At 40.1% G+C, this 23,707-nt stretch overlaps 1 protein-coding gene across 1 annotated transcript in view; it reads right to left on the reverse strand.

The window, feature by feature from the left end:
- Positions 1-23,707, reverse strand: part of fstl5 (follistatin-like 5) — a 209,376-nt gene that overhangs the window by 63,429 nt on the left and 122,240 nt on the right. Inside the window, exons 7-8 of the mRNA XM_037675152.1 lie at positions 14,841-15,007; positions 995-1,115 (exon numbers count right to left, since the gene is read on the reverse strand). Coding sequence (XP_037531080.1) covers positions 995-1,115; positions 14,841-15,007 — 288 coding nt within the window. The remainder of the gene's footprint in view (positions 1-994; positions 1,116-14,840; positions 15,008-23,707) is intronic.

The raw sequence follows: 23,707 nt of genomic DNA on the forward strand, positions 1-23,707 counted from the left end.
TAATAAATATAAGTAGTGTTATAATAACTATAACAACAGTTATAATAGCTATAACAACAGTTATAATAACTATAGCAACAGTTATAATAACTATAACAACAAATATAATAAATATAACAACAGTTATAATAAATAACAGTTATAATAAATACAGCAAGAGTTATAATAAATATAACAAGAGTTATAATAAATAACGTTATATTTATTATAACTCTTGTTATATTCATTATAACTGTTATAATATAACAAGAGTTATAATAAATATAACGTTATTTATTATAACTGTTGTTATATTTATTATAGCTCGTTATAGTTATTATAACTCTTGTTATAGTTATTATAACTCTTGTTATAGTTTTTATAACTCTTATTATATTTATTATAACTGTTATTTATTACAACTGTTGTTATATTTATTATAACTGTTATTTATTATAATTCCCCCGAAAAGGTTTCAGAGAGAATGAGATTGTCTGTCAATAGAGAGCCAAATTTCATAGATGGATGATCGGCTGACGTCTGTTTTTTAGTGCCATCTACGCATAATACCTTTGTGATCGACTGGTAGATCGCAGTCGATGTACTGGGCACCCCTGCTCTAACAGCTCTCAAAGGGAATATCTGTGCCCTCTCTTGTTAAGTCACACAGAGTTGTTTTCTAACTGCATCCATCTGCTGCTTGGTGACGAGCGGACAGTGACGAACTCTGAGATGAACTCGAGCTTCCACGATGTCGAGGTGAGTTGCATATCCGAGTGAGTCACTGTACATTCGTCAACACTTTCAGGCCGTTGTGTTGTTGTGCAGCTGCTTTGACAGATGTTGTCTAGTGTGAACGTACACTGGTACGTCACTGCCACTTTGCTGAGCACAAGCAAAGGTGACAAAAGCACAGATTTCACAGCGTTAGTACTTAAACAACAGTAGCTCATGAGGTGTCACAGCTCAGGACAGAATTATTTAAGCAAAAATAAGACCGGTTCGAGTCCCCTACCGTTGACTTGAAGAATGTGAGTCTGGAAGAGTTTTTCGTATCCGTCAGCATGGCAGGTGTAGTTGCCCATGTGGGTGGTGGTCACCTTGGTGATGTACAACGAGCCGTCATCCCCAAAATCCTGGAAGAAAATAAAGGAAAGCAAGGAGCTGTATTCACCTTGAGAAATAAAACGTACAACCATGAAGCAAACATTGTGGCTGAAGGTTAAAAATGAAAGTAATCTGGAAATAAAAGGCCATAAAAACTATAATATCTGACAGTAAAGGTACAATGTGGAGCCACCGTTCATCAGTTTGAGGTGTCTTACAGAAACAACCAAAATACATCAAAGTTTAGTTTGCTCATGATCATTCCTCCAATCACAAAGTAATCTGAGAGTTCAGCTAAAGTCCACAGGAATCGTTTAAAACCTGATGAATCTAGTTCTGCAGTCAAATACTGAAGAAGTCTTTCTGCACATCAATGTCACTGAAAACGGCTAAACTTGAAACCCATTAGTGACCATCCACAATCATCATCATCATCAACATCAACAACAGTAAGGTTGAATAATTCAAACAAATCAACAAAATGTGTTCATGATCACGTAGAGACAACTGAGCGTGATGAAGACATGCACGTTGTGATTGTTCAGCGAGCGAACATGCAAAACAAAAAAAACAACAATAAATTGTTCTGACTGCACCAAAGACAGAAGCCCCGAAGCTAATGAGCCTGTTGACGGTGCGCTCCGGCTGGCAAAGAGCGAACATCTGGCAACGTAAAAACCACACCGCCACGAACGCTCATCAGCTCAACAAGCAATTTTTATTCATTTTAAAACTGTAGAATTTATATTAAACGCTAATTTGACTGTATAAAAATGTGCTTTTCTTAAAAATAAAAAAAGTTCTCTTCTTTATTTGTTTCAAGTCAAGACAATCATATAAATTCAAACAAAAGGCAATTTTAAATTAAACGTTTAGTCAAAATGTTAAGTTTGTGCAGTCACACACTTTCAGAGTGTGTAGTTTTTGCTTAATGGAAAAAAGGTTGTTTTTTTAATTACTCCTAGGTTTTGTAACTTTGTCTTTGTGTTAATTAATATACAAACAGTTTCCTTGCTATAGAAATTCCTCAGTAAATGTTAATTATTTTGTTGCTTGCAGGACTTTGGGATAAAATTCCCATTTTTGACCAGATAACAATAAAATCAACAAATACAATTTTAGTTTTGAATATTATTTGCTACAAAATATGAAACATTTCATGTTAGTAAAAGAAGCACAATATTTATTAAAACCTGACTTGAGTGTGGTTGTAGAAAACAATGTTCAGTCATTTAGTTATTTAAGCTCTGCTGTAAAAAAAAGAATGGAGACAAATGATGTAATTCCGCACATGTTAATCATTAATAATGTTGATCAGTTTTTACTGATGGACTCTGATCTAACTTTTGAGCCTGGATGAGTGAAGCATCACACTCCCACAATAAGAGCGGAAATCGATGGTGCATTTTTGCCCCTTGGGCTGAGAGCATATTGTGTCACCTTTTTAAATGAAAAATGAAGGTGGGGGAGAAATGAAACTCAGAGAGGTGGAACGAGCCACGGCGGAGGCTGTCGACATGATTCCTCCACCTCACCTCATCGCCCTCACCTCAGCTATCAGCAGCACCCAGCTCTCCGCAGAGGAAGCGGGCAAGGACTGCTCAGAAGGAAGGCAGACAAGGGCAGGTAGAGGAGGCTTTACAAACAGGCCGTAGCCCTAAAGAAACTATAATTAATAAAGCTGCCAGGGCCGGGTCACCTCTGGAAGAACACTGAAGGGCCACCTCAGGGGCTGACGGACTTCAGCGGTGACGAGGCGTTTTAGAAAACAGCCTTCGCTCTTTAAAAACTTCCTCTAAGAATTATAGCTGGCGTAAAAACATATAAACCCTCCCGTGTGTTCCAAAGTCTGTCAGATGAGTTTTAATTCTTGTCAGAATTACAAAAAGCTTAAAAACGAAGATTTCAAAAGGAATGGATTTTATTCAAATTACAATAAATAAATACACTTCAACTTTCTTTTAAACAGCTTTTATGTCTGTAAGATTCATGTTCTGCTTGTGCCCTGAAAACTGATGAAAAAATATTGTATCAGAAACTCTTTTTAGTAAATCATATAAAAAAAAAAAAAGAATAAAAATATGTTTCTATTAAATTGAATAAATCCAGGAAACTCTTTATTGTTAGAAAGTTTCAGCTGTTGTTTTAATAACACACATTAAACTAAATCTTAGATCTCTTTTAATTTAAAAATATATATTTAGCTGATGCTGGTTCTGAAGCCTAATATGATGCGTTTGTGTCTAGAACAGGGCTTTTCAACTAAACTGCTCCGGGGGCCACAGGCACTGAGAGCCAGCAGCTCAGGGGCCGGACATCCAGCAGTTAGTCATTATGTCAATAAACCAAGTGCTACAGTTCAATTAGTTTATTTTGTTGCATTGGATAAAAAAAAAGAAGAAATAAACAGAACCCAAACCCGGATTTAATACGGTATCTGAAATTTAAAAAAAAAAGTAAGAACTAGTTGGCAGGTCAGACTGGCGTCACCTGTGGGCCGCCAGTTGAGCAGCCCTGGTCTAGAACACGGCGTCTGTATTTGGGTTGTGAGTTTGATTCTGGTGCAGACACAGTGAGAAGAAATGATAAGATGTAAAAACTAAACAAATGGGAGAAATAGAAAACATCCTACCTGAGATTGGATCTGCCAAGAAAAGAGAACAAGTCAAATATTTAATGATTTATTTACAAATTGAAGCCGTTAGAAATAAATTAAATAATAATAAAGTGGGCTTCATGAGGCCGGGGCAGCAGTCGTGACCTCGCAGCCTAACTCTGGGAAAACTCTAAAAAATCATATTGGAACAACAAAAACATAACGGCGCAAATAGATTAGGACAAAAAAAATGATACTCAAAATAATAAAAGTAGCTTTGTATCAAAATACAAAAAAGTTCAATCTGGTCCTCTGGACATTCAAAAAAACAAAAAACAAAACAAAGCAAAAAAATCTAGAAACGTTTCGTCTCTCACATGAGCATGCATCAGGATATTGTATCAAAATAGTATCAATGTTGATATTAATATATCCAAGTATCGAAATTGCCAGGCCTGTAAGTAAGAATTTGTTCTTAGTGTTTGCCTGGTTAAAAAAAAAAAAAAAAGAAATAAAAGTTTCAGTTTATCCATTCAGCAAAATAGCTCAAGAGGAATCCAAATGGCTGATCAGAATAGTCAAAGATAAATATAATTATTAAATATAACCACATGCATCCGTCAAAACCCAAGAGTTTGTGTATTATTGGAAGCAGATTTGTCAAATTTATTACTTTGTCAAAATTTAGCCAGGATAAATAAATTTCTCCTAAAAATGGCGGCGCGTGCACACGCTGCGGCTACACTCTCTCCCGAGAATGCAGCTTTTTCATGTGTTTTTTCCTGTAAATCGCAGTATTTTTGCACGTCTCCGTCGTGCGCTCACGTCTTGAAGCGCACATACAGCCGTGAATCGCTGCTTGATGTCGGCAAAAGCTCACTTTTCGAGCTTAGCTCTGAACTTCGAGAGGGGCTGCGTGCTAGCGGCTTGCTCAGAACTCCGGCTCCACCACCGACCCCCTCCGCTGCACTGCGCCCACAATGGAAGCGCCACAAGCGGAACGAGAGGCTGCAGAAGAGGGGTAAGCGCGGAGGTATAAGAGCGAGGCTAGCTGCTAGCCCACACAAGCCAGCCATCCCCTCCATGATACTGGCCAACGTACGCTCTCTGGACAACAAACTGGATGACATCCGCTTACTTCAGTCAACTCAGAAGACCGTGAGGGACTGTTGTGTTTATGTTTTCACGGAAACTTGGCTTAAAGACAACATCCCGGACCACGCAGTTCAGCTCGAGCGGCGGACATGCTACCGAGCGGACCGAGTCCTCACTGAAGGTAAAACACGCGGCGGCGGACTTTGTGTTTACATTAGTGATGCTTGGTGTCGCAACGCTGTTGTGGTCTGCAAGTACTGCTCACCGGTGGTGGAACTGATGATTATAAAGTGCAGACCGTTTTATCTACCGAGGGAGTTCTCAGCTGTCCTGATAGCTGCTGTTTATCTGCCTCCGAGCTCCGCTAACATCAGGAGCGAAGCGCTGAACGAACTATATCAGAACATCAGTGAGCAGCAGACAGCCCACCCGGATGCTTTTCTCATCCTGGCTGGTGATTTCAACCATGCAGAACCAAAGAGTGTGTTTTCTGGACTTTATAAACATATAGACTTTCCAACACGAGGCAATAACACGCTGGATCAGGTCTTCACCACACGGAGAGGAGCTTACAAAGCCCGGGCCCTCCCCCACCTTGGTGATTCTGACCATCTGACTGTGATGTTAATGCCAGCATTCAGACCACTGGTTAAAGTCAACAAACCAGTTCTGAAGCAGATACGAGTGTGGCCTGAGGGCTCATCTGAGGCACTCCAGGACTGTTTTAGCACCACGGACTGGAATGTGTTTAAAATGGCTGCTACTCACAACAACTTCACTGACATTCAGGAGTACACAGAAACTGTCTCTGCTTATATCACAAAGTGCATTGATGATGTAACTGTCCTGAAGACCATCACCATCCGTGCTAATCAGAAGCCATGGCTGACAGGAGAGGTCCACAAGCTGCTGAAGGCTAGGAATGCTGCCTTCGCCGCTGGAGACCAGGCAGGCCTGAAGACAGCTAGGGCCAACCTGTCCAGAGGCATTAAAAAAGCTAAGAGGCAGCACTCCAAGAAAATAGCCCAACACTTCAAGGACAGCAGAGACTCTCGGAGCCTGTGGCAGGGAATTCAGTCCATTACAGACTACAAACCCTCTCCACAGACCTGTGACAGCACCCCCTCCCTGCTGAATGACCTGAACAGGTTTTTCGCTCAGTTTGAGGCACAGAATGGCACACCTGCACAAAAAGCCACCCCCCCTCCTGGAGACCAGGTGATCACACTGTCCCCGGACAAGGTGAGGAGAGCATTCAGCAAGATCAACGCTCGGAAAGCTCCTGGTCCCGACAACATACCTGGTCGCGTGCTGAAGGACTGCGCTGGCGAATTAGCAGAGGTGTACTCTGACATCTTCAACACCTCACTGAGCCAGGCTGTGGTCCCCACGTGCTTCAAAACCACCACCATAATCCCTGTCCCCAAGAAAACGTCTCCCTCCTGCTTCAACGACTACCGCCCGGTTGCACTCACTTCCATCCTCATGAAGTGCTTCGAGCGACTAGTCATGCAACACATTAGGTCCTCCCTCCCCCCCTCCCTGGACCCCTACCAGTTTGCATATCGGTCAAACCGCTCGACTGATGATGCCGTCGCCACTGCTCTTCATTCAGCCCTCACACATTTGGACAAGAAAGACACCTATGTCAGAATGCTCTTCATCGACTTCAGTTCTGCATTCAACACAATCATTCCACAACAACTCATCTGGAAACTGGACAGTCTGGGTCTGAACACATCACTGTGCAACTGGCTGCTTGACTTCCTTACCGGAAGACCACAGGCAGTACGGGTTGGCAGCAACACATCCAGCATCATCACTCTGAACACGGGGGCCCCACAAGGATGTGTGCTGAGCCCCCTTCTGTTCACTCTACTAACCTACGACTGCTCTCCATCACACCCCTCCAACCTCTTCATCAAGTTTGCGGACGACACGACTGTGGTAGGCCTCATCAGCAACAACGATGAGTCACTCTACAGGAGCGAGGTGAGCCGGCTGGTCTCCTGGTGCAAACGCAACAATCTCTTGCTGAACACAGAGAAGACCAAGGAGATTGTTGTGGACTTCAGGAGAACTCAGACAAAACATGCTCCACTATCCATCAACGGTGTTGTTGTGGAAAGGGTGAGCAGCACCAAGTTCCTGGGTGTGCACATCTCTGAGGACCTCTCCTGGACCATCAACACAGCAGCAGTGGCCAAAAAGGCTCACCAACGGCTCTACTTCCTCCGCAAGCTGAGAAGAGCGAGAGCCCCCACCCCCATCATGACAACCTTCTACAGGGGGGCCATCGAGAGCATCCTGATGAGCTGCTCCACTGTGTGGTACGGGGCCTGCACAGCATCCTGCCGCAAATCCCTCCAGCAGATCGTGAGGACAGCTGAGAAGATCATTGGCACCTCTCTCCCCTGCCTTCAGGACCTCCACAGCTCTCGCCTCAGAAGTAAAGCCCTCTGCTGGGTGGGAGATCTTGACCACCCGCTACACTGCTTCTTCAACCTGCTGCCATTAGGGCGGAGACTGCGTAGCCTCAGTTCTAGGACCAGCAGACTGTGGAACAACTCCGTCCATCAGGCCGTGAGGATGCTGAACTCTCTGCCTGCCCCCCCTCAGCCCCCTCTCCCACTTCTGCCACCCTGCGCACACTAGCTCAGCTTCCCGACACCCCCCCTCACACACGCCCCCATCCAAAACTGCTCTGGGACATTTATTTATTTTTATGAATAGTTTATGAATCGGTCACTTTAACAGCCTACAAGCTCACTCTACTGTTTATTGCATTATATTTTGCACTACTGTTATGATCAACTCGTCCTGTCTATTCTGGTAATTCTGGTATTGTCATTTCCACTTAATCACCTCATCAGTACATAACTGTGACTCTATATAGAACCGGTATGCACACCTTCACTTTACTAAGTTTCTCAGGTTTATACTTTATATTGCACTATTGTTTACTCTGGCCTTGCACATCCATTATCTACCTCTCATCATGTTATTGTCTTCAGTCAGCGTCCCTTTGTCTCCTGTTAGTCACTATTGAGCACGTTGCATCAGAGGTCCTGCTGCTGTTCACTTTTATACTTTTATATTTTTTTATAACTAGTTGTGTTAGTTTATTTTTGCTAATGTTGTTGTTTGCTGCAACTTGAGTAGGAGTGTAACGCAATTTCAATTTCTATGTATGTCCTGTACATATGCAGAATTGACAATAAAATCAATCAATCAATCAATTTATCCAGATAGACAGGATAAAAAGAGAAAGGCGTAATCGGCTCCAGCTCTGCTGATCGTTGTATTTCATCTGAGCTTCAGCGTGTCCTCAAATCATTTTGTTTTATCAGATCATATACAGCTACATCTCACTATACGCTCAACGAGAAGTCGAGACACGTCACCGACCTCCATCAGCCCATCACAAACTAAAAACATAAAAGAAACGGGGGACGCTCCCTGGATGGGAAGCAGAATGCCTCCATAAGTTCAGCTATTTCATTTTACATTTGCTTTTCTTTTGGACGTGCCACATCTTGGACGACGGAGAATCTACACCAGCAAATCGTGGTTTTGACGTTTGTTTTCATCATCCGAGTCATTCCCAGAGCCTCGGATTATTTTGGATATGAGCTACATGTGTGTGCAAAAGGAACGCACACACCTTCACAGTTCGTGTTGGGTCTGGCGACGGTGAGAGGCCTGAACTGCTGACAGCTCTGCATGATGATGCAACAGCCAGCAACTGTCAACTTCATGGAATTACAATAAGCTGCTTTGTCAAAATTTAGCCAGGCTTTCTTGAACTCCAGGCTGGAAGCGCCCCGGTGGGATTAACGCACGGTTTACTAGATCTGAAAGTGGACAAAAATTTCTAGAATTAACTGTGCTCCTAACGTAATGTGGACGGACAGTAGCATGAGTAATCAAAACTGACGAGGATGCAACAATATTAAAAACCAACAATAATTAGAAAAATAAAAAAAACAAGTCAATTTATAATGGGGTTTGTTGGTACCTGGTGCAGATTAAATAATTTTTCCTGTTAGGAAAAAGCAACAACTGAAAGTTTGAGAGAGCCAGAAATAAATCTGGATTAAAGTGCAGGTGGAGCAGCGTGATGCAGGTTGGTGTGCAGTTTTTGTATCGCAGAGTTCCAAGAGGCTGACTCATGCTGATCCACCTGCTGGCCAGGTTGGTGAGTAATCTGTGCAGTAGCAAAGGTTGCAAACTGTGGCTGCGCTGCCAACAAAACTAAATCTAAAACAAATCTTAGAACAGCTTACTCTTATTATTAAAGCACAAGACGTCCTCTCAGTCTGGAGAGAGAGATTAGTCTTTGCACTAAATTAAATCCGTCTTACTTTATGAAGCTGAAATGTCATGAACTTAACTTGCTGCATGCCCCAGGGACAGCCGAGTGTCATTTAGGAGACATTTAACAGTAACGCGTTGACCAGCGGGGACCGACGAGGCTCAGGTGAAATTAAAAAAGTTAATTTTTGGCTGAATGTCTTTTTTCAGCAACGCTTTATTTAAACGTGCAGCTCGAACTGTGTGCATTGGTTTACATCATTTTATTTTTTCTCCTAAAGTCCAATTATAAACAGCAAAAGACAAAGCTTTGCGTGTTAAAACAAACATCTCTTCTCCCGACTCTTTGAATAATAAAGAGACAAATAAAACGTCCTTTGCACGTGTTTTTCACAAGTTATTGCACAGTCGGATCAATGTCCTGCAATTCAAAGGAGCTGTTCCAGTTTTAGCTCTTTGGACTTTAGCGCTCCACATTAAAGCTTCTTAAAGCAAATTCATTTTTCCTACAATTCTTAAATTACAAGAGAAATAAAGTGGTAAATTATCTCATTTACAGACACAATCGTAGCTTTCGTTTGGGCTTGATAAAAGTATTGCTTGATGTGAATAATCCTACAAATCCTCATTAGCATAAACTTTGTTTTTTGTGTCAGCGGAGCCACTTTCAGGTCTCGACGGTGATGCGCTTCAGAATTCTTGCTGCATCTCTTTAGGACTTCAGCAGCTTTCAGATGGAACAGTTAGTGTTTCCTCGGTGGTTCGATTCAGATCGCTGAGTTAAAATGCTGAGTTAAAACTCATTTTCACGCCTGAGATCCTGAGTGCTTTAGATCGTCTTTTATAATTCCTCTTCACCTTTTCATCTTCCTTCTTAAGTGAGTATAATGTTAATGGCTGGGATGGGTAAGCTTGGTTTCATCAGATCTGAGGATTTACTTCTTGTCATGTCTCTGGAGATGCCCTGTGTCTTTTAATAGACGAAGGCTTTTATCTGACCACTGTGCCATAAAGAAGAGAGCAGCGTTTTCTGCCCTAATGTTTCTCCATCTCACCAACAGAACTCGGCTCTATCTATGGTAACCATCAAACCATTAGCTGTCTGAGCAAGGAAGGCCCTTCACATTTTGACTTTTAACATCAGATTGATGGATACACCCGCTCGTTTTGATTATCTGTCGTGCTTCAGAGCTCTAAATATGTCAGAAATGTTCTTGTCCTCGTGACGTCCGAATCTGAGCTTTTCAGTAGCTACAGTATGTTTACATGCACAGAATTTTTTGATTGGATTGAAATATATTTGGATAAAATAATTCAAATGTATCGTTTACATGAGCACAATCCGTTCACGACGAGCGTTTACATGCAGCGGCTTTTATTCAGAATAGAAGTACTGACGTGCGCAGAGTGGTGAACTCTCCTTAAAGAACCACAGAAGAAGAAGTGCTACTTCCGGGATGAACGTAAACAAACCTGAGCGCCCAAAATGGACCCGCGACATGTTTTAACGTTGGTGGAGACGTCGCTGCACTCCCCGACTGAGCTGCAGGTAAAACAGATCATCTTGAGCTCTTTCAAAGTTTCTAGTAGAAATGTTGTCGCTCACCGACCAGTTCTGCTTCCCCGACATGCTAATGCTATTAGCATTAGCCAGGCGGAAACACGTGAGGTTGACAAGTCGCACATGCGCAGTCAAATCAGTTTTCCCCGATTGGAATAAAATGATCAGATTAAGTGTTTACATGCACACCGTTCGGATTAAGAATCGGCAAAACCACCCGTCTCATCCGGATTACAAATTCATTCGGATCGAGCTGAATAAACAAAGAATAATCCGAATGGGGCGTTTACATGACGCATTGTTATTTTGAATGGAGCGTTTAATCCAATTACTTATTTCCATGTAAACATAGCTAATGACGTATGAGTCAACTATTTTTAGAGATTTTGTTTTCAATGTTTGCTACACGATGGGCTATATTGTTAGCCTTTAATGATTCTTCTTCACTCATGTATGCTGTCTGACATGGACGCAAGCACATTTGGTGATTAATTATGCTGGTGTGATATTTTGCATTAAATTGTCTGTTGCTTTTTAATAAAACACTGATCCCGGATGGATGGAGCCTTATTTATGTCCACAGGCTGTATCGGAGCACCCGTAAGCGCCAACATTTCACCATCAGATCTAAGGACGCATGTGGGAGCGCTGGTTCCAAGATTCTGTTTCAGAACACAGAATTAATTGAAGGAACTGTGTCAGTGTTGCTTCTATCAGCGCATCTTACCTAAAACTTTCAGTGATATTTTTTTTTTCTTTTGACATGGTCATGGATGACATATTCTGATAAATGCATAAAAAAATAAAAGAAGAAGATGACTAAAGAAAAATATGAAGAAGACAAATACACAGAAGAAGAAGAAGACTATGACAAATACAAAGACGACGGGAAAGAAGAAGACAAATAGGAAGAAAAAGATTTTTGATTTTTAACAAAACTTTATTGACACAATAAGTTAACACAACAGTGTTAAAAAAGGTGATCAGGACAAGCTTAAAATAAAATATTTGCATGAGGAGCTTGTTGTATTGTTGTCCCTGATCAGAACTGCTGCATAAAACCTTCTTAAACCCCCACAGTTTCACAAAGTTCTCCAGGTGTCCAGTGTCTCTGTGGAAGCAAAACTCCAACACCAGTCTGGCCTTGACGTTGTACTTCCACAGAGCCACGGCATCAAGTTGAGGTCCAGCCTGCGGTCTGTCCCTGCGAGACAAGGAAACAGACATTTTTGCTTCAGCCACTAAAAAGTTTAAAGTTTGGGATTTCAACTTAGTGGCTTTGCTGTAATATACTCCATTAATAAAAATAGATTTGGTGAAAGAAGAAGACAAATGCAAAGAAGATGTATACGAAGACAAATATGAAGAGGAGGAAGAAGAACAACAACAAGAAGAAATGTAAGTTCCAAACACCAGAAATGGGGAAAGCAGGCATTTGAATGAGGTGTGTATGCTGTTATTATTTCTGCTAATGATGCACCTCAGACCGAGCTTTTTTGTTACACTAATGACAACCTATAACAGCGGATGCTTTCATCCCGGAGTTGACATTTGAATTAAAAATACACACGAGTAAGATATGATATTAGTTTCTTAGGGAGCAGACAAGAATGAGCAAAGTGCAGACAGAGACCACCCATGATCAGGATGCTAAACTCTGCTGTGTGTCTTCAGGGCACAAAAGATGAAATCAAAGCCTGTAATATTGACTAACTCAACAAGAAAGGAATGGAGTTGAAATAAGATTTTGTAAGGTTAACATTCGTTTTTATGTATTTTTCAAGTTTTTTTTTTACATAGACTATGCGTACAGCAGCATCAAGCCTTGACATTTCTTATTTATTAAGCCCAGCACTTTCTCCTTTTGCCCCAAAATTACTTAAAAGTGAGCTAATTATAATACAGAAAATGTCTGAGTAAGCCAAATGGCAGATAAGCTGTTAGACTTATCAGGCATTGGCACAGATTTTTATGGGATACGCACATCAGCAACCAGAACCAGCGCACTAGTTTATAGACGGTTGACGGTGCCAAGGATGACTGGTGACAGCTGGGTGCCTCTTATTCATTTTAAGGGTCATCAACATTTAATGTTACATTAGTGGCTTCGCCGAATTCCCTTTATCTACTGCGACAGTGTTGATTTAATTATGCACAGCAGTATAGCACTCGTTTTGGTCAGCTGTGACACAAAGAGACAAAGGGTAAGGTAAAGGAGACCATGCCTCTCTACCTTACCACGAGTTTCCTGGCCTCCTTTGATGTAGAAGAAAGTGACACAGAGGTGCTGTCTGGGGCTGTGTGTACAACTTAACACACAGACACGCACAGAGTTATGAAAGTAGGTCCTTTCTCTAGGGCTGAACCCCTTAGGTATCCCCTTTCATCTGCTTTCTTTGTTCCTGTCGCTCCCACCATTTTCCAAACACATACACCAAGAACACAAACTGACATATTGGATCAGCGTCAGGTGCACAGCACAAAGACAGAGCCAGGAGTAAAACAAGATATGACGGCAAGGTAAGACTCTGCCCATACATCGAAAAACTGACAGAAAAATATGGGACAGAACTACACAAATTCACCTTCTTACCAAAACACGAACAGCACTGAAACTGTAGTGACAATTCATGACCCATATTTACACTCCATACCTGCACATACTGCACCCTTCAAATCTAAATGGTAAATGGACTGTACTGATACAGCACCTTTCTATCTTGTCAAGACACTCAAAGCTCTTTACAACAATCTGTGCCTCATTTACCCATTCATACAGCTCTCTGCTAGATCTCTACAAAGAATAATCAGCGATTTATCACATTCATACACCAATGGGACGCACATCAGAGGCTATGAGGGGTTCAGTGTTTTGCCCAGGGACACTTGGGCATGTGACTGCTGGTGGAATCGAACCCCCAACTCTTGCATTGGAGGACGACTGCTCTAACCAGTCAGCCTCAGCTGCCCCTATTATATCTAGTAATGCCCATTTCTGTTATTTTATATAAATTTGTGTTAGCCATACCTGCAATTGATCTCCCTAAATCAGAGCTGACACGTTTAAAAACTCCACAAAACTCTAAATATCTGCTGCGGCGTCTGAAACCAAACATTATGCAAATGTTTAAGTCCTGTTAGTTTAAAGGTGAAGCTTTCAATCTTTTTTTTTTTTTAATCCAGCCCACTTTGAATATTCTTAACTGAACGGGCCCAGTGAAGAATGTAAAGGCCAAGTCAACACCTCAGATACTTTGTTCATAAAGTTATCCTCAGACCCTTTTTGCAGAAAGGATGAATGCATTAGTCTGCCTAAAATAAAATAAATATATAAGGAAATACTTGTTCCATTAAATATGGGTTGTTGGTTAAAAGCTATCTTTAGCTAGGTGATCCCACTAACGTATGCTTAGGTGGCAGGTTTCAAGATTTCACAGTAGACTATTGTAGTAACTTGCCAGCAGTAAACTTTCTTACATAGTAACTTAGTGTCACTATTTCCTCAGGTAAGTGACACAGATCGATCCACGAATTCACATCAAAAAAATTTATTAGACAAGGTCTGACATTCGCGTGACCACTGGAGCCACTTTTATCAGTAGACGTGTCAGTGTAGACATTGACTGGTCCATCGCTACTATCCAACTTATAAAACACATTCTGAGAGTTCTGTTTCTGACCCAAAACATCACCTTATGTTCGATAGGACATGAGCATTAACTCACCTGAAGACCTATATAATAAAAGGTACTTTCACAAAAACAACCACAGAGACCAGTCGGTCTTTATGCTGCCATTGACCGCTCGCAAATCACCATTGCCGCCAACCACATCTCACATAGACATGAACTTTTGAACATGAACTTCTCTGAACCGAAAGAAAAGATCCTGATGAGTCATGTGAGATTAATCTGCATGTGGATTTAGCTGCACAATGGAGCATCTTATGCAGTTTAAAACTTAGAAGTCCACACTCTAGTTTTGAACTGAGAAAACTCTCTGGATGGAAACCAAAACATCTCAAGTCTATTTCCATCCATGTTCTGGATAACTAATCTAAACCAGCTTCTAGAAGTACAGAATATTCACTAGTTGCTGACTGCATCCCTGTGCCAAGTGTCAGCTCAGCAAAGTTTGTATTTTCTATACATAATTTACTTAATTTATTAAAAAGTAAAAGGCTCTTACATTGATGTCTTCCAGGTTCAAGAAGTTCAGATATTGATTGTTTCTCTTCCATAGGATAGGAGGTCTCCGCTCCCCTGTGATGGCACAAGTCAAAACCGCACTCTGTCCGACTGTCGATGTTGTGATGCTGACCTTCTGGTCTTCTGGAAGGTTGAGCAGGAAAACATCTGTTCAGAGCAAGAAAATATGATCCAGTGTTAGAAATGTTGACAATATAATTCAAAAACTAACCCTTAAAGCCAACAAAATGGACATTCAGTGAACACCTGTCTGTTTGTTTGGGCATTTAAAAGCTATTCCTATAGTAACTCCCCTCAGAAAGAAAAATAAACCAATTACAAATGATTCGTGTACCGGTATCTTTTTTCTGTTTTCCTTTACGTTTGGTCAGAGATTTATTGAAGCAGCAAGTTTCCTGCTCTGTAAATATTTGATACTTTAGCTAAAAGAACAAACCCAAGAGTTTCAGGAAGCAGCGGTCTTCGGCTGATTATGGAAGTCTCATTTTACACGTGCTCCTTTGTAACTTGAAGCTTGATTATTTTTAACTCGTCTTCTGAAAGTCTAAGACAAGCCAAGTTCTCTCAGTTGTTTTAAAGCCCCAGATGAAAAATAAGTTACTTTCTGATGAAAGTAATTTGGTGTATTCTGATAGAAACGACTGTTTAACTTCCCTGATTTTCATTTTTATTTCTACATTTTTTTACTTGTGTTTGGCGATGAGTTGTATTTCCTGAAAGTATATATATATTTTTTACCAACACAATCTTTGCAACAAAGCCAGCCAGGGAGGACTGATGAGAGGTCAGTATCACTGTGGTTTTGTGTGCTTTGTAGAGATGAAGAGTGCGATGTACACTCTTTCATTCTTTCAAATTATGTAATGCAGTCTGCAGGAGGACATTTTTTAATCTTTCTCTTGGGTAACGGACAGTACAGCAAAAGGAAACAGACTCAATTTGTTCTGCTTCTAAGGGCATGAAATACAAAATCTAATGAAAAGAAAGTCCAACAGACAGTGGTCGCTCGCCACAGCCCAGAGAATAATGATGAGAACACCTTTAATTACAAAATGACTCCAGTGGTCCTCAGACCAGTGGCTTCCTTTAACTCTTCATTTAATGTTTTCATCTTTTTTTTGTACCTGTAAATGTAGCAAAAATCTCAGTCCGACTGGAAGCTTAAAAAAAAACAGTTACTTCTTATTGCAAAGTTGCAAAACAAGATCTCAGTCAGCTGCTCTGACACTTGATATGACCGACTGATGCAATAATCTGCCAGTGAACTCCAGTTTCGTTGAGTTGATCACAGACTGCATCACAGTGGTCCTCAGTCGGAAAAGCGTGGATTGTTCTCTTCGGATCGAGGGTGAGGTTCTGCCTCAAGTGGAGGAGTTCAAGTATCTCCATGTTTTGTTCATGAGTGAGAGAAGAATGGAGCGTGAGATTGACAGATGGATTGGTGCAGCGACTGCAGTATTGCATACCAGTCTGTTGTGGTGAAGAGGGAGCTGAGCTGGAAGACAAAGCTCTCTGTTTACCAGTTGGTCTAGATTGCTACCCTCAACTCTGGTCATGAACTCTGGGTGGTGACTGAAAGAATGAGATTGTGGATACAGGAGGTTGAAATGAGTTTCCTCTGCAGGGTAGATGGACTCTCCCTTAGGAAGGGGGTGAGAAGTTCAGTTATCAGGAGAGACTCGGAGTAGAACCACTGCTCCTCCACATCCAGAGGAGCCAGTTGAGGTGGTTCGGTTAAGAATGGTAAGGATGCTTCCTGGGCACCTCCTATAGGAGGTGCTTTGGGCATGTCTGACTGGGAGGAGATCCCGGGGAAGACCCAGGACATGCTGGAGAGACTACGTCTCTCAGTTGGCCTGGGAACACCTTGGAGTCCTCCCAGAAGAGCTGCAAGAGGTGAGAGGGATATCTGGACCTCCCTGTTCAAGATGCTGCCCTGAGACCTGAGTCTAGAACAAGAGGAAGATGATGGATGGATGGATGGATTACAGCATGCAGATACATATTGTGTTTGCACTCTCCGCTGGATTTATAGTTTTTCTTATTTTGTCATAAAAAAAGAAAATAAAAATGCTTAACTTTTTTTCCAATGTGTGATAAAGTGTCCTTGGTTGGCCTACATAAAAATGCAGGAAGATTTCTCAACAAGAAAAATGTTTGCTTTCTTTGCTCTTAAAAATGTTGTGTTTAAATAACAATAAACCACGTTTATCTAGCTTAATAAAATGTACATTGTAATGTGACATAAGTTGGACAGGGTTGTCTTGATTAAAACATTTCACAATAAAAGGACACAGATCATACAGTATTTATACCTTTAGTCACTCCTCATTTCTTTTAACTCTTTTTACAAATCTATATGCTTAAAGAAAGGATGTTCTTCAGGTCAGGCTGACACAAACAAATACACCTCGTTAATACCAAATATAAATATGGACATTAGTTGGGACTCATCTCTTCATTAGGACATCTAGTTTGAATAACATTCATTTTTAAGAACATAAAAAGACAGACTTTTACAATATATTTTTTTTACTTTTTTGAATGCAGCAATTTCCCTCCAGATGATCCTTTGCCTCACAACTACATTACTTAACATATTTTACTTCAGAGCCATTTGGTGCAACTCATTTGATGATTGTAGAGATATTTGTTTATGATAAAGAAAGGAAAGACCATATTCAGTGGACATGACGATGACGGTCATCATGGGTGAAACTATGCAGTAATAACAATAATAATTTATATATTTTTAAATCAAAGCAAATTCTTCCTGGTTTTACTCACTTTCCAAAATATGTATTTAATTTGCGTCCAGAGGAGCATTTTTGTTCCTTAGCTCCAAAACGGCTTTTTCAGCTTTGAAATAAACTGTTTTGGGATTTGGAATAAACTCCTAATGGATCAAAAAGTCTGTCTGCAACAGAGATTGCCACATTTCATGAATTTAGAAACTGTAATTCATTTTAATATCTGGAAGGATGAAAGGAACTGAAACTTTAGAGTTACAGAACAAAAACTCCCAGAATAAGAAATAACTTTTTTCCACTCGTATTTGCTCACTCATCGTTTCGTTCATAAAAATCAGAGAAATGCAAATAAACCAGATAAATAAAGCTATCTTGGGTTTATTGTACTTCTATTGTATTGCACTTAAAAAAACAAAAAAAAACATACTAAAATTATGTGGTAACTTCCTGATTTAGATTTTTTTTTTATTCAAACATATGGGTCTAGATGTAAATTAATTAATTCAAAGTTAAAAAAAACAGTGACAATAGAGTTTTAGCATGAGATCGTCTTAACTTGAAAAATGACAGCGTTCTGGCAGATTTGTTCAAAGCTCTCATTATCTTGTGAATGATTCACCCACTAAAACATCACCTTTTAGTTCACTATCTGTAAAACTGACAGAGTTCAAGTCCATTCTGGTGATGGCTGATTATATTTATTTGTGGCGACCACTGAATGAGACTGATTTTAAACGATCCCTTTGAAATATGCATTCAGTGACTATATATTGAGATTTCCTGATTCATGCTCAATGATCCAGGTAGACAAATCCAACAAAGTTTCAGTCAGGTCCTCTGGATGGAAAGAAACCGTCCAACCTGACTTAAACTTTGTTTGGTTCATTAAATCTTTTGGTAATACAAGCACAAAAAAACTTTATCGACCACATTTGCCTTTTTGGCAGCGGGCGACGAACATGTCTTCCAAACCCAAATCTCAGAGAGCGTCTAAAACACAGACACCAAACATTAGAAAAACCTAATTTGAGCAACAAAAGACGATTAAGATGTTAAAACTGCTATGAGACAGACTGGAGCGCTGGGAGGAAATGGATCTTCCATTAGCCACACATGGATAATCAGTGATCTTCCTCCTCCCTCGATGTTGAGAACATGCAGCAGATCCACCGCCACTCTTCAGAGTGCTGAGGTGGTGGTGGCTGGATATGCTGACAAAAATCTCCTTCAATAATGTCCTTCCTAACCATTCAATTACAGACCCCTTGTATCTTAATGCTTCTGGAATACGCTGCAAGCAACAAACTCGATTTGCTGCTGATCCCCGGAGGGGATAGAGATGTGTGAAGTTATACTGAGAATTTAAAGAAGGAAGTCTGTATACTGTGGGCCAAGGAGGCTCCATCACAGCTTTAGCAGCTGGGTGGAGGGGGGTGGATGTTAGAGAAGGGAAGAAAGAAATGAGGATTGGTATCCAACCTGAATGAGAAACTCTTCAGAGAGATGGAAGTGTGATCCGATGGAGCTGGCTCAGCCCAGCACCTCCTCTGTGAGAGATTTATCGGCAGAGGAGGTGGCATTGGCTTCTCCTTTTGGACTGATTTGAGGCCTGAGGGACTCAGCCCTCCAGGAAAGAATCAACCTTCACCACCCAACCTGTAATTAGTGATTAACGGAAAGGTCCAGACTTTTGATTTACTCTGCACTTCTCCCAGGATGGGATGTTGGTCAGTGACATGGTGAGAGGTAAATCACCAATTGTTCCAAAGGCAACAAGCTTGTCAGAGAAAACTGCCTGAGCCTGGAGGATGCTGTGAAGGGCCGGCAGCATGAAGACAAATTGCACCAAGGTTGCTTAGCCAACCCTCTTACTCCATCTTCCATCATGCTCTGTCGCTTTCTTTTTCAAACACATGCTCACTCACTTTGTCTTCCTTGACTAACTATCATTCCTCTTTTCACAGTCTTCTCTCGCTCTCAGTGATGTTCTATATTTAATAAAGCTTCCAAATAGTTTTGATCTTGATGTTTAACCATTTGGATTAAAGCTTGCTTTCCCCATGTTAAGTTTAATTGCTTTCAACCTTATTATTCTTGTTAAGAACAAGTTAAAATGATACCAGTGACAGTTCACATTAATCCAAACTTGTACCTTCACTCAGCTTTAGATGTGATTTAAGAAACAATAACTGCATTACCACGTTGTAAAACAATGGAAGAAAAGCAGAGTTGATATAAATTAAATAAAACCTAATGCAGCCACTTTTTGTGAGTATTCAGAGGAGAAATAAAGCTCGACAGAAATTACAGCAGCAATTACTTGCTCTCAGGCTCCAAACACCATTATCCCAACACAATTTATGTACATGTTAAATTGGTTTTAACAGATAGACAGCATATAATCACATGCAAAACACAAACTTTATTGGGTTTTTTGGGGATTTAAAAAAAAGCAATGATTTATTCTAAGACTTTATTTGTAAATGTAACCATGTGAAAACCAATTAAAAATAAAATGAGGTTATAGTGTATGCAAGAAGCATGTGTTTATGTACACAGAACTGATTTGGAGTTTGATTTTTTTTCCAACTCTGTCAGATAAAATCTTTATTTGAAAGATGAAAATCTGCATATTTGATTTTTTGAAGAGGACAGCACAGCAAATGTAAATTGGGGTGCGGCGTGCACAGCTTGTCTTATTTTAATTGTAAAATTTGACACTAAATGCCCCTTAAGTTGATTAATGTCTTTCTACTCTAAAAAAATGTTTATTTTCTTTTAGTATTTAGCAGTGTTTTATTTAAAAGTGTAAAGCTAACAGCGTAATAAATGACATTTTTGATTAAAGTGCAGGGCTTTACATAAAAATGTTCATAAAACAGTAATGCTGTATGAATCTGTATCGCCTTTGATTAATGCATCCTTTATATTTTATGTCTGAAGCTTCGCCTAAATTAAAAAAAAACATTTTTAAGACGTGTGTGTTTTTTTTATTTTTATGCATGTGCCATTTATTTAGCAAAATAACTACTAGCAAGAGAATCAGACAGCATGGTCTGCTTGTTATCTCAACATCACATCCTTTTGAAATATTCTTGTTAGCCTTTTTTCTTTGGTGACACATTTTAAATGAACATTATTGGAGACAATCGTTCACCATTTCTGTACAAAAGAAATAATTCATATTAAGTATACAGAAAGTAAGTTTCGACAAGATGAGCTCTGCAAATGTAGCTGAGGTCAAACAACTACGGCATGGCAAAGTGCCTCTGATGTTGAATGTGAGCTTTTCTGCTTCATTTGAGTTATTTAATGCTCTGAAGAGCGATACGGTGAACCTCAACATCAATCGGTTTCTCTCATCTCACTCTTCTGCAAGAACCATCAACAATAAGGAATAATAGTTTTGGCAGTAGTACAGAAAAATGAAATCAAACAGGTTGAAGATAAAGTAAGAGAGGATGATCTGTGGACTCTCACCTCTCACAATAGTGCACTCGTCCTAAAGACGTTTGAAATATCAAGATGGCTGTAAAACATTAACAAATGACCTTAGTGAATGCATTAGCTCTGCCTGATAAGCCTTGAGTCTATTTCTAAAGCAGCTGTTGGGAGAAATCCTGGGGGACAGTTAGCATTAGTACGCATCTGAGCTTTGATGCCTAATTGGACCCATTTTATCTCCGCTACCATGTGGAAAACAACCTATGAAAAAAGTATTTTTTGCACTAGGTACATCTCAGTTCACTTAGACTATAATACATGAAAGCTGTGATTTAATGGCTCCCTCATATTTTTTCAGTTCAACACATACACCATAAATTATGGATTTCATGTGCAATCAGTATTTAGCAACAGAATATCCTTTATGAGCAGATTCAGACACCTGTTTGTGGCTCTGTTATGCAGATTTGTCAACTGCCAAACATCTCTGGTACTGCAAATTTAGAAAGCTAACAAGACGAGCAGCAACTTTCTGTTCCACTAAAGCACCTCAACTGTTAAAAAGCTGCAAACTACAAAATCAGCAGCTTGAAATGGGTTCCAAGAGATGTGAAATGTTGAGTTATCAAAGTAAAGTGACTTCTTAACCCTGAACTGCTGAATCTTGAGAGTGAAATGCACACTGAACTTTTTGTGTTGTTGTTGCATGCTGTGATATTCTGTTAGACTGCAGGAGCTTGCTCCTTCAGTGGCACACAATCAACAGTACCAGAGTACTTGGAACGAGCTGCCATCTTAGCTCAGAAACTTAAACAAAATATTTCACAGGTAACCCCAGTGGAAATTATAACATGTATATACTTTGTTTGTTTTAAATTTAAAGTGTATATTACAATCAGTGACCCTTGACATATGCAACACCTAACAATAATAATAATTATTATTGTGTGTATATATATATATATATATATATATATATACACACTTTTTTTTTTTTCTGTCCGTTAATTCAGCTGAATAATCCACTAGATTATTGTTATTGTTTGATTGCTGTTTGGTTATTACTGATTATTATTCAGGATGCTGACAATATACTGTATTGTTTAACATTTCTCGTGTTTAGCGTATATCTTGGGTCCTGGAATACTGTTTCCTTTTATACTGTATATTTTTGCTTTTGCTGGGCGTAGCTGGCGTAGCTGGGACCTTGAGTACGCAATTTCCTTCCACCTTATGTACCACATGTGATGCAAATGAAAAAGAACCTTGAACATAGATTACATATCAAAACCGTAAACCATAACCTAATGTAGCGCACTTCGAGTGGAGCAGTAGGGAGCAGGCACTAAACATCCACTAGGTTCTGCCAAGAGTGATCATGAACTGATTATTTTATTGCTTCCAACACACAAAGCAAGCTTGGTTTACAATTGTGTGGACAAAAATAAAATACAAGCAACAATTAAATTGAGCTATTTTCTTTTGTAAAAAATAAAATAAAATTAAGTTCAGTTCTTTAACAACGTTGCTACCCGGGCAGTGTTGTGAGTGGAATCTTATCTGTAACCCAAGATGGATTTTTCAGATGTGAAGATTCTTCTGCGAAATGATGTCCAGGCTGGCCACACCGTTTACACCTATCCACAGTTCGCATGGGCTCGGCTCGCCATCACAATCAAAGAATCCATAGTCACTACAACACCCAAAGGGGTTTCCACAGATATTACCCAACAAGTGGTCACCTCAGTCTCTCACTGGGATTTCCAAAGATAATTCTCAATAAGTGGTCACTTCTATCACTCACAGGTTGTAAGATTTACAGCTTTGGTCGGTCAGTGCACATGTAAAGAGCATGCCTCAGAATATAGGGAAAAATGACCAAGCCACGTTGGTTAAATTCAACTCAGTAAAAACAGTGTGCCCTCTGCTGAACCCTCTCAGTACCACAACCTAAATTACAGATATGGGTTCAGTAGCCCAATGTTTCATATGGGTTAAACTAGGTTTTTATTTGCATAACACAATTTTTTTATTCAAGTTATAAAACAAAACTGTTAATAAAACTAAACAAAAATGGGTACTTTGACATTTTTTCAGTGCATATTTTTTTTAATCCAATGTACTCATAATCCCAATAATATGTGCAACGCCAAACTACACAGTAATGCCAAAGCACCACTTTCCAACATCAGCGTGCTCACCGCTCTTGGTAAAAACAAAAGAGACTATTATGAGAAAGTTACGACACTCCTTAGTGACTTAACCACTTATGAGCCGCTGAAAAGAGATCCAGGAAGTGGCTACAAAAAGACGTTGATAGATCGACTTAATTTTGGAGCAGGACAAGACTATTGACCGTATTCTGTAACACAGACTGTACCCAGGGGAGGCCATGACTAGTATGTATGGTTTACCTAAAATCCACAAACAAGGTGTATCTTTAAGACCAATTGATTAACTCTGTCACTTACAATGTTTCCAAATATCTGGCGTCTGTACTCATCCCTTTAGTTGGCAGCTCAGAACACCATAGACTTTGTGGATAAGGTGAGGGATGTCATCATGGAGACTGATGAAACAATGGTCTCTTTTGATGTCACATCACTCTTTACGTGCATTCCTGTTGATGATGCAGTAGAGGTGGTCAGTTTAA

This window comes from Nematolebias whitei, chromosome 4 (assembly GCF_014905685.2).
Source record: "Nematolebias whitei isolate Nwh7 chromosome 4, NemWhi1, whole genome shotgun sequence".
NCBI lineage: Eukaryota > Metazoa > Chordata > Actinopteri > Cyprinodontiformes > Rivulidae > Nematolebias > Nematolebias whitei.